This window comes from Anomaloglossus baeobatrachus, chromosome 8 (assembly GCF_048569485.1).
Source record: "Anomaloglossus baeobatrachus isolate aAnoBae1 chromosome 8, aAnoBae1.hap1, whole genome shotgun sequence".
Lineage (NCBI taxonomy): Eukaryota > Metazoa > Chordata > Amphibia > Anura > Aromobatidae > Anomaloglossus > Anomaloglossus baeobatrachus.
The window spans coordinates 153,477,230-153,490,092 of NC_134360.1; the positions used below are offsets into that span (position 1 = coordinate 153,477,230).

Sequence of the window (12,863 nt, forward strand, 5' to 3'; positions counted from 1 at the left end):
ACCCTTATTGAAATTTATTTTCTTTTATGTTTAGGTCATATATGTTATAACTGTTGGTCATATATCCTCTTTTTCTTAGTATTATATGCTGTTACTGTTGTGTCTGATTTTAGTGCTTTTTTGATAACTCCTAATGACAAGAAGTCACAGTTCATGGTTGATGGTTACAATGTAGATGAAATGGCGGAGTTGAAAGCAGATTTTTGGAGTTCAGTGGTCGGCATATGTCTTCACATCTGGTTATAATTTACACGATTCATTAAGTAGTTTCACGACAGATTTTAAATAATAGTTCTGACCATTCCCGGGCCTAGAAAACAATTCATAATGTGTGATATTTGGACAAAGGGTTGCGGGAGGGTCAATAATGGTAAGGGTTAAAATATTGGAATCTGCAGTCATGTTCTTATGCATCATACTGGTTTTAAATACTAAATAAAATTTAATACGATGATTATCCCATTATGCTTCTTATTATACATGCCTGTATTTTTCTGAACTTTTTAAAATAGTTGAAAAGTTCAGTGTGGGGAGTGGAAATCGGCAAACACTGTGTTAAGCTGAAAAAAAAATTTCCATGAGTACTGTGTTAACAAGAAAACAGGAAAACATTCTCTTCAGACAGCCACATGCACACAAAGCCTTACTTGTCCCTGCATAGATAAAAATCCCACAACATAAAAATCCCTAAAGCTTTCAGATCCAGAAAACAGGAACACACAACAGACAAACAAAGCTAAAGGTAACATAGCTAAGATTACAAAATCACTCCAAAAAGAGAACTGATAAAGCATATTAAAAGGGAAGAAATAGCCAGGAAGTTCGTATTTCATCTGTAATCTCAGGAGAGACATTAAGGAATCCGAGCCAAGATGCCTAGACTGGACGTCATTGGTATGGTGTCTCTTATTTTATGCCTGTATGCTACAGTGCCGTCTGTTCAAGGTAAGATCGCAATATGGCTTTATATGTCTTACAATGTTTTATTGGTGATTAGCAGATTACTGTCTATATACATTAATGATATCTGACCTGCTCTGCTACTCGTTACCGGAGTCCACACATTTGGTGAATAGTATGATGGATGGTTCTTCAATGTGTGGACTATTCCTTATGCTCTATGGACTTTGTTTTTTCTTCCTGGGAGGGTGGAAATCACAACCTTGTTATGTGTGAATGTGACCCCTTTTTCCTGCCTGTGAATGCGTATTTATAATTTCCCATTATTAAGATATTTATCAAACTTAAATTAACCTTCTAAAATATTTGGTATCCAAAATCTTATAAAAAGACAAAATCTGCGGATTTATCCTTCTTTATGATATTGTAGTATTTTTCCTACAGCCAACAAAACTTGACAGTTATACCTTTTTCCAAGACTATACTAAGTCCTCATGGAGCATATTTATGAAAAATGTCTAAAAGAAAAACTAAGAAAAAAATATGTAAATGAAAATAATAATAATAATAATAATAATGATGATAATAATAATAATAACAACAACAATAATTATTATTATTATTATCTTTACAGCTCATAGCAATCAATCTGAGATCAACTTTTATTTTTTAACATTTCGGAGTTTTTGGAAAAACAGTTGTTCCAGACACTTTCATATATCGAACCCTATTTTATTTTTAGATTTTTGGTGTAGTTATATTGCTTCTTCTCTGTATTGTGTAGACAATGTTAGTGAGTTTGGATTTGCACACGTGTTTCAATTCAAAATATGTTATTTCAGTAATGGTAGAAGAAACCTGTGTACATCTAGGTTCACACTAGTACAGAGCTCTTCACTTAGCTCTATGTTGAGGTTTCTGAGATAGAAAAATATGTTTTTGTACATGTCTGAAAAAGACGTATACTGTATATTGCTAGGAAGGGGTCCAGGCAAATATATGATGACTTTGTCAGCTTCATTTAAATGAATGGCTCCATCGGGGGACTGTTGGAATACCGTTTTTTGGGGAATCCAACAGAAATCCCAATGTAGTGCTCAATGGAGAGCAATGTATTGGTGTGAACCTCACTCCTTAGTTTTGATTTGCTCTGTGTGACTTAGACATAACATTATGAATTAATAATTGGGGCATATAATATATACAATGTAGTATACTACACCATATTACAATGAAAAACAAAACGGGTAAAAAAGCACTAATGCAAACAATCATTTCATACAATATTGAACGCCAATAACAGTGACCTAGTGGTCATCATTTTGGCCACCTCTACCTCCACATATAAGGACTACGTGAATATCCTTTCTAAAATGTATACCCCTTTATCTGATGTTAGTTTTATTCATCTCTACTCCCAGCTTAGCAGATGTTGGCTGATAGACAGTCTTGAATCGCTAAGTGTTTTCTAATTCTTTCATACTCATGGAGTGTCAATGCCAAGTCTCTCACCAAGATAGGAATTTTTTTTACACAAAATACAGTGGAACCTCGCTTAACGAGTAACCCAGTTAGCGAGTATCCCTTACCAAGCAAATCTTGCTGTAAATTTGTAACTCTGTTTACGAGCAAGCTTTGCTAAACAAGTAAAATACTCACTGCACACACTTCCGGTTCCATACATCCACCGCGCTTTAACCCGCTCTTGCAGTCCACACAAAACACACACAGACACGCACGCACACACACATAATATACCTTAGCTTCCGTTCCATCACCGGCCTCATGGTTCTTGTAGTTCGCCGGTACAGGATGTGTATCGGGTAACCATCGCGATGAGGGAGGAATTGGCACTGGCAGCGGAAATTCCTCCTTTGTCGCGATGGTTACCTGTTACACGTCGTGGCTCTCTTGTTGCAAGGAATGAGGTGGTCCCCCATTCCTTGTCGGCCCCGAGCCCTACTGCTCAGCAGCACCAAAGGTCTGGGAGACTGTGCGGTCTGCAGGAGTTGCCTTCTCAGAGACACAGCAGAAGGGTGACACCTAGTGGTTCTCCCCTTGCAGGGAATGGAGCGGTCTCCCATCCCTTGCCTGCCACGAGCTCTCCTGCTCAGCATCATGGAGGCTCTGGGAAGTTGCGCAGTGTGCAAGGAATAGATGCTCAGGGAAGCAGCAAGACTTCCCATGTCTCTGCACATTGTGAAACCGGGGATCCCGCCTTTATGACCCAGAGGCAGGAGGATGAGCATGTGCTCCACGTGACGTCTTCTGATTCGCTCACTGATATCACACGGCCCCATGACGAGGCTGGTGATGTGCTGAATCCTGACTGGCTGGGCCAGGACGTCACGAACCCTGATTGAGTCACGCCCGTCTCGCGCCCGCCCTTGGGTGGAGCTACACCTCCTTAAAAGCTCCCCCTGCCATCATGGCGGTGCGCGACCATCCTTCTATGTTTGGATGTCTGGCAGCGTGCTGCCACGCCACTGTACAGACGTCATTGTCTTTCGTGGGCTTTGCCCTTGCTGCTCAGGCAGCACCTGGTTTGCAGGCCGTGTTCCTGCCTTGCTGCTCCGGCAGTATCTCCTTCAACAGGCCGTGTTCCTGTCCCAGGTGAGCTCCTCGAGTCTCCACCGGACTCACCTGGTTATTGAAAGCACACGTGCGTGGGCACCTCTGTGCTACCCTCGTGCCATATCCTGTGACTCCCGCTGGCACACGTGCGTAGGCACCTCTGTGCGTCCCCGTGCAACAGGTACACCGTACGAGAAGCCCCGAGTCATACAACCCTCACGGGTTAGGGTGGACCGGTGTACATAGATCATCTGTGACGTTCCAGACGATCACTAGTAGCAACCCGCTCACTCTTTCCTGACCATAGCAGCGGTCCCTTACACCGCACAGTGGACCTTGACCGGCGGAAGCTGTCCATTTCCCATCTTGGCACGCTTCCCCGGGTCCCCCTCGTAACAGTTACCCGATACACATCCTGTACCGGCGAACTGCAAATTCCAGGAGGCCGCCGATGGAACTTGCAGTTCACCAGTACAGGATGTGTATCGGTAACCATCGCGACGAGGGAAGAACTTCCACTGTCAGCCGCTACTCAAAGGCAGCGTGCTGGCCAATCAGAAGCAAGCGGCTCCTGCCTTTGACGTCAGCGCTCTGGCAGCAGAAGTTCCTCCCTCATCGCGATGGTTACCAGATACACGTCCTATACCGGCGAACTGCACGTTCCAGGAGGCCGACGATGGAACGGAAAGTAAGGTGAGCATAATATGTGTGTGTGCGTGCGTGTTTGTGCGTGTTTGTGTGTGTTTGTACGTGTATGGAATGGCACAATAGGGGACCAGGATGGGACATTTAACAAGTTGTGGGATGAATTGTCTGCATTGCAATGATTTCCTATGGGAAATCTTGCTTTGTTGAACGAGTAACTTGGTTAACAAGCACACTCTCAGAACGGATTGTTCTCGTTAACCAAGGTTCAATTGTAATTTAATTGCATTTTCAGTTTAAGTACGGTCTCCTACAAAGTGATTTTAACGGTCACACCTCATGTGCAGAGCATTGTAGTACCTTATGTATCAATGGGTATGACCACTAGCAACTAACTAACTGTTACTATGTGCATGGTCATAACCATAGATAACTAAGGTCCTGCAATACTCTGAACATGAGGTAAGAGACATAGTGAATCAGGAAAACTATTCTACATTTCTAATTGGAGGTATTTGCTAATATTATTATTATTATTACATCTACTACATATTGGGATAAGATCTGGGAGATGTGAATACCTCTTTAACTCTTTTGAGCATAGAGTTCACTAGAGGTTCACATGAGCTGCTAGATTCTCTTTCACTTCTCCATGATGACATCACAGAGCTGGTGGATGTTAGAGACCTTGCACTCCTCCATCTTCCATTTGAGGAGGCCCCACAGATGCTCAATGTCTCAATGATCTCAATTCTAGAGACATGCTTTTCTAGTCCACAACTTTTACCCTCAGTTTCTTTAGCAAGGCAGCAGTCATCTTGGAGGTGTGTTTGAGGTCGTTATATTAGACTACTGCCCTGCACCCAGTTTCTGAAGGGAGTGGATCAAGGTCTGCTTCAGTATGTCCCAGTACATATTGGCATTTATGGTTGTCTAAATGAACTGTATCTCCCCATAGCTAGCAGCACTCATGCACCCAAAACCATGACACTCACACCACCTTTCTTGACTGTAGGAAAGACACACTTGTCTTTGTACTCCTCACCTGGCTGCCGCCACCCATGCTTGACACCATCTCAACCAAATAAGTTTATCTTTGTATTATCAGATCAGAGGACATGGTTCCAGGTATCCATTGTCAGGTCTGGTAGCTCTGTACTTGAGCAGGTTTGTTGCACTCCTACTCATGCTCTGGCTCCTCAAAGGGATCAATTGTCACCCTTGGCTGGCCACGAGGGGTGGTGTGTTACCATCTGGGGCGGAGCTTGCATGAGTGCCCTCTCTGACTGAGCACATTGTATCCTGGGGGTCCCTGGGAGGTGGGTTGCCCATGCTTCCAGCATTGGTTCCACTCAGGGGCCCCGGGACACCAAGTTCCCTAGTGTGAGCTGTTGCTAGTGGATATGGGACGCTGTATCCTCTGACACAGTCAGATGGTGGGAGGTTCCCTCTATTTCACTCTCCTTCTCTCCTTCTGATGTTCTGTGGACAGAGGGTGGGGAATGGGTATTGCCTCAGTGAGTCACATGAGCTCTGGGAGGCAGATTTAAACCTGCAATCTGCCTCCCTTAGTTGCTGATTAATTTAGTTGTGTTGGAAGGTTTGGTTGGTTTGCTTATGCTGGTTCTCTGAGGTTTTCCTCGTGCTTCTCCTGCTGTAGGGCACAGCTTTACCTTTGGGTATAGCTGGGTTGAGCTTCCTCTCTAGTTACTACTGTGTATCAGCCATACGTTTCTGTTAGCTGGGTTCAGCTCCCTTTTGGTTTCTGCGGTGGTATCAGCCTTATGTTTTCTTTCCTTTTCCATTTAATTATTTTCTTCGTGGGATTGTGCCACCCGCCGCTGTGTGCCCAGTCACCAGCCACCGCACTATTAAAGTCCCCCCTCGCCAGGACTCACAGGCAGGTGAAGGATATCCCAGGCCCTTAAAGGTGTGCGGCAGTGTGACAGCTAGCACGAAGTGTGATCGACATATTGTGCTTGCTAGCATGCAGCAGGTCTGGACCCATCATCCTGCATTACATCCATATTCTTAATCTGTTCGTCTTCAGCAAAATGTTTGCGGCTTTCTAGCGCATCATCATTAGAAGAGACTTCCTTCTGGGATGACAGCCATGCAAACCAATCTGATGCAGTGTGCAGCATATGGTCTGAGCACTGACAGGCTGACCCTCCACCTCTTTAACTTCTGCAGCAATGCTGGCAGCACTCATATGTCAATTTTGAAAAGACAACCTCTGGATATGACACTGAACTTCTTTGTGTCATGATCCAGGTCTGTATCGGCCACTGTGGTTTGATTATTTCAGCCAGCTGCGGCCTGGTCATGTCAGGGGTTAACTCCTCCCTGCCTCACTCTGGTTTACGGGACACTATATCCTGGTGCTGCACCTCCAATACAGTGCCAGTGATAGTTTATGCTCTGCAACTTGTGTTACTGGCTCTCGGGAGTTACCTGATATGTCCTGCCTTCCAGCTACCTTGTTCTGACCCGTACTCTCCTCATTTGTCCGTCTGTCCCGGTCCCTGACTACCGGCTCCTGACTATTGTGTACTCTTCCCTGTCTATCTTATCCCGGTCCTGACCTGTTTGTCCTCCTCATTTGTTTGTACTTGGACATTCCGGCATCTGATCCGTATCCTCGTTCCTAACTTCGGCTCCGTGTCTCTCCTCGGCTGCATACATGACTTCCCAGCTTCCGACTCTTGGCTATCACCTGACCACGATTTGATTATCTCTGTGCTATTGACGAGACCTCCTGCTGCTGATCTGGTTTACTGACTACTCTACTGCCCTCTGGTGGTTTCCCTGCTAACTGCACTCCGAAGATACACTGCTTGTATCTTCACCTTCTCCTTTAGTGCAGTGTGACACTTTGTTCGACCATGGCAAGGCCTGTTTTGAAGGTAACTTGAATTTTTAAACTGCTGTATAGTCTTGGCCACCATGCTGCAGTACAGTTTCAGAGTGTTGGCAATCTTTTTATAGCCTAGGACATCTTTATATAGAACAACATTTTTTTCTTTCAGATCCTCAGAAGATTCTTTGTCATAAGGTGCCATGTTGAACTTCCAGTGACCAGTATGAGAGAGTGTGTGAGCAATAACACCAAATGTAACACCCCTGCTCCCCATTCACATCTGAGACCTTGTAACACTAATGTAAGAAGAAAAATGGCTCATTAAAAACACTTTGCCCATTTTTACTGAAGGGTGTACTCACTTTTGTTGCCAGCGGTTTACACATTAATGGTTTAATGGTTGTGTGCTGAGTTATTTAGAGGCCACCAAATTTAAACTGTTATACAAGCTGCACTCTGACACTGACACTGTACATTGTACCAAAGTATCAAAGTATCATATCTTCAGTGTTGTTACTTGAAAAGATATAATAAAATATTTACAAATATGTGAGAGGTGTAGTCACTTTTGTGATATCCTGTGCATATATATATATATATATATATATATATATATATATATATATATATATATATATATATATATACACACAAATAAAATGCAGTGGTCAATAGGTACAAAGCTTGGTCAGTACAATAACCTTACACAGAGGTTCAGGCGTTGCACAGACATTTCTTGTGATGAACATTTCAGTTAGGCAGTATATCTGATCTGAGCCCTCCTTACTTTCAGACAAGTTTCCTTTCTTATGCCCATAGCCCTCCTGAGAGCAGGACCCATCTTCCAGTGTGGAAAGCCCATTATTCTTTCACTAACACTTCCATTTGTTATGCTCGCAGATCCGAGCGGGAGTGCACCCACTGGGCCACAATACCAGATTGAACTGAGGGGCATAACTAAGCCACTACCTTGTCAACACAGGAACCTCTGGTGAGGAAAGGCTTGTGCTGGAAGGTAGCTGCCAGGTGCTACTCAGGGAGACACAGCACTGTGACAGCTGACCCAAGGGATAATGTACCGCCCCGGTGTTAGTCAGGCTGCTCAGATCCGGGTTCGTGGCTCGAGGGGGTCGTCCGCACTCGGCTTGGCGGACACTTTGATCCGTATAAAGGGGGTATTTACAGGGGATAAGTTCGTGACACCACCTGTGGGTTGCGGTAATGGGAGTACCACCGCTGCTGTAAGGAGTACCGGGGCAGATGGAGTTAAGCAGACAGATGTTAGTCCATCCACAGGTAGGGAATGCCCCGGACTCAGGGTGTTGGTAGTTATTTGGGAGAGCAGGGAGCAGGGGACCAGGGTACTCACTGTGGCTAGTCATGGTGCTGGATGAGGTTTATAAAGGAAACACAGACGCTGTAGGTAAACCAAATTCTCTGTGTGCCGCTGCTACTGCGGGGAGCCCATCCAAGAACCCGGTCCCACCGGTGTCACATAGTAATCCGGAGCTTGCCTCCGTGCACAGTTTTGTGTCCGTGTGGGTCACTATAGCTTGAAGCTGTAAGGTCCCTGTTCTTCAGTTTTTAAGTGAAGACTTGCTCCCAAGGGCTGGCACTTGGGACTTTAGTGGCTTGCTTTCTCTGGAAAACCCTGTCCCATGTGCTGTGCTGATGACCTCAGTCTCTAAGCTCTCTGGGAAGGTCCATGAAGGTCCCCTTCCTCTGCAGGTCAATTGTCAGGACGTTGAATCGGCTCCTGACCTAGGGTCCTGTACCCCGTCATGCTCAGTACCGGTCAGTTCTTTTGGGCTTTCTGGTGCCGACAGTCCTCTAAGACTGTTTCTGTCGCACCCTTGTCCAATGTCACTGCTACCGGTCCCGACTCCTTTGATCCCGGACCACTGTCTGCAACTCAACCTCATTTTTTCTAGCTCCCCGGGAGCTAACACTCCAGCTCCTCTCATTTTGAGGGCTCTCACTAGACTAACTTCGTCCCTCCTACCAATTTTCCTGACCCCTAGGTGGGTGGCCCTGTTCCAGCTAGACCAACCCACTGGTGTGTCCGACAGGTCATGATGTGAGGTATTGGTTGGAATTTGTGGTGCTGATGGAGGTGACACCGTTTTCTGGGAACCTGGAACCATGGGAGGTAGGTCCTGCACCCTGGTGAAAAGGATGCAGTTCCCTGTAGCACTCTGATGTATTCAGGGGCGCTACATTAGCAAATGCAGGTATGTTCACAGATGTAGGCAGCGACATTCTCTGGTGCAGACAGGTGCAGCCGGGACAGCTAATGCAAACTGAATGCCTGGTTCTGGCTTTTATGTATGGTACGGCTGATACCGCAGAAGTAGCAGGCAAATACTGACATGTGAAGCACAGCTGGGATAACATATACTGATGTATGTAACAAGTACGGCAGGTTCTAGGATACAGGTATGGGTTGCAAGCACAGTTACAGGTATGGACACAGGATACGACATACACAATATGGGAATGGGACCTGACAACTAGCAACGTGACTCTAATAATAGACCACGTTGCCCAGGCACCTACCATAGGGGAAAAATGCCTTTAGCACCTGGTGCTTCTCAGCCATAGGCTGAGAGGTACTGTCGGGTTAGGGCATGATGGCCCTTTTAAAATAGGTAAGCGCGCACTCCCATGAGACCTGTGCAGTGTGCGCAGGTCCTTGGAGCTGGCGGCAGGGATCAGATGCCACTGCTGAGAGCTGGGAGGGTGAGTGTGCCAGCGTACCCATTGGAAGAAGGGGTCTGGACAGTGAGAGGATGCCGGTAACAGCATTACACCAGGTCATGCCTACACATTGTCACAGCTCCTTGTTTTCTTTTTTTTTTGTCTCAGGGCCCCGCAATCTCACAGCAAAATCTTCGTAAGCTCTGAACTTCATATGCACCACCACAGAGCTCTCTATCTCTCCACTTTTCAGGGCATCAAGGGTGTCCCTGCCATGTCTGAGATCCAAACTGCCACTTCATAATCAAATTATTTCTCTTGCTACATTTTCTCGCACTCCCAAAACTCCTCCCAGGCACAGGGTCTAACTCATTGTAACCTCCTCCCTGCCCAGATGTCTGCATGGTGCTGGCTTTTCTTCCATTACGTTCATATAAAAGGAATTACAATAAACAATAGTATTTCCAAATAAAATTACAAAACTTTGCATCAGTATTATGCAATGGTATTATATCAGGCAGCATCATTCAAAGAAAGTGTTGTCATATCAGCAGATATGTTCACGGGATGCTGGCCGCCTTCCAATCCCTTATAGTATCACTATTGTAAAAGCAGCTTTAAGGTCAATTTAAAACATTTCTGTAAATAAGTTTATATCCACGAGAACCAAAAAAATTATTTTTATGAATATGGGCGTTTTGTGTATAAATTTAGGTGTGTTTTCCATGATAACAAAAAGCAGAATACATATCTGCATAATAAATAAAATTACTCCCTATATCCACCCAGCTTAGTCACTTGCCTGTTCTCGTTAGAGTTACCATCCCCCTATGAGATTTGTCACCCTATAAGGCATTAGCCCCTTGATTACATACTTAAAAGCATGGAAAGGACATGTTCTTCTGAAATTATGAAATATTTTGTTACATTTTATTGCAAATCATTTACAGACAAGCTTTAAATCCTCTGATTCTTACACAACCTTAAGCCTCATTCAGACATCTGTTTTGTCACTGTTGTGAAACTGACAGGTTTTCTTAAGTGTTTTGGATCAAATTTTGTTCTGTGATTTTCATGAACTCATAGACTTAAATGAAGGATTTTTATCTGTGCCTTTGATAAAATTGGATGTGTCTTCATGATATTTTTGAGTACATATAGTATACAAAAAAATATGGACATATAAACAGACTATAATGGGTAAATATAGAAAACTTGGGACTTATATGATGATTATGCTGAAGTTTAATTTAGGAGAATTTTTACAAACCATCAAAGACACAAATGTTTGGTATGACAAGACCTTCATCAATGTGCGTGACCCAATTCGGCGTTTGGCGTCCAAGGGCAAGTTCAGGTAAAGTCTGGGTCGTGAACCAAACTTTTAATTAAGGTCATGCTAAACCCGGTGAATCCCTATTGATAAGCCATGCAAAGCTCCTCTGGGAAATTAAGCATTGTATTGCTTATAAATCTACTCACACTGGCATGTCAGGCATGTCTCTCTCCACAAAGGGAAACGTTACCCCTAACACCTCAGTCAGAAGCCTCTCATACAGCCAAATCTGATCTCATACTTTGCACTGAGAAGGTGCAACACCCCAAAACACTGTGAATGCAAAATTGGGATTCTGGTTGGGTGAGGCTCGTTAAAGAGTGAATATTAACTTTTAGGATTGATATGTCTAATAGATGGCTCTAGAGTTCAAGTCCTCATCCACTCTGAGGAGGCAATTTACCTATTAAGTAGAAAGATGGATTGAACACTATGTAATTCATGGTTGTATGAATGAGACCTTATATTTAATTAATTTCAGGCAAATTATCATAATCAGAAAATGACGCTATTAGGTTCAGCAGACTAGACTGCTCTATGTAAGAGAAGCATTGTACACAGATAGATCTGACTTCTTATTTACCAAAGGAGCACAAATTATACTCCTCCTGAGTCCTCTCACCTCTTCCTTACTCCCTTTGCCATCCTCACAGATTTTTGAGCTGTTGTTGACATCATTTGAAGTCAATGGAGAGATTTTGTCAAGTTGCTGACGAACATTCAGAAAATTGGCACTGCTATTGCAATAAGCGACTTGGGTATTGAACAGTGTCTACAGCATTAGTGAATAAAAACCTAACACTGAGCAATGAAGGAAATATATGGTCACAGCAGTCTTTATTGATTGCAACATGTATATAAAACAAAACTAAAACATCATTTCTTTCCAGAGGAGATCCTGTATAGCCCATCAACACTATACAGTACCTAATACAGGTATATCTCAATAAATTAGAATGTCATCAAAAAGTTAATTTAATTCAATACAAAAGGGAAACACATATATTATATAGAGTCATTACACACAGAGTGATCTATTTCAAGTGTTTATTTCTCTTAATGTTGATGATTATGGCTTACAGCCAATGAAAACCCAAAAGTCATTATCTCAGAAATTAGAATATTATATAATGACCAACTGAAAAAATGATTTTAAACTCAGAAATGTTGGCGCCTACTGAAAATTCTGTGCAGTAAATGCCTCAATACTTGGTCGGGGATCCTTTTGCATGAATTACTGCATCAATGCGACGTGGCATGGAGGCGATCAGCCTGTGGCGCTGCTGAGGTGTTATGGAAGTCCAGGTTGATTTGATATCAGCCTTCAGCTCTTCTGCATTGTTGAGACTGGTGTCTCTCATCTTCCTCTTGACAATACCCCATAGATTCTGGGGTTTTGGTCAGACGAGTTTTCTGGCTGATCAAGAATAGTGATACTGTGGTTGTTAAACCAGGTATTGATACTTTTGAAAGTGATGGAAAGGTACAAATGTTCTGCTGGAAAATGAAATTTCCATCTCCAAAAAGCTTGTCGGCAGAGGGAAGCATGAACTGCTCTGAAATTTTCTGGTAGACTGCTGCCCTGATTTTGGTCTTGATAAAACATAGTGGACCTACTCCAGCAGATGACATGGCTCCCCAAACCATCACTGATTGTAAACACTTCACACTAGACCTCAGCAGCTTGGATTGTGGCCTCTCGACTCTTCCTCCAGACTCTGGGACCTTGATTTCCAAATGAAATATAAAATTTACTTTCATCTGAAAACAACACTTTGGACCACTGAGAAACAGTCCAGTTCTTTTTCTCCAGGTAAGACTCTTCTGACCTTGTCTATTAGTCATGAGTGG

At 43.7% G+C, this 12,863-nt stretch overlaps 1 protein-coding gene across 2 annotated transcripts in view; it reads left to right on the forward strand.

Moving 5' to 3' along the window:
- The first annotated feature begins 603 nt into the window (after positions 1 to 603).
- LOC142249308 (coagulation factor XIII B chain-like) overlaps positions 604 to 12,863 on the forward strand; it is a 235,905-nt gene continuing 223,645 nt past the window's right edge. For both annotated transcript variants that reach the window (XM_075320941.1, XM_075320942.1), the window contains exon 1: positions 604 to 945. In XM_075320941.1, coding sequence (XP_075177056.1) covers positions 873 to 945 — 73 coding nt within the window. In that variant the 5' untranslated portion in view covers positions 604 to 872. The remainder of the gene's footprint in view (positions 946 to 12,863) is intronic.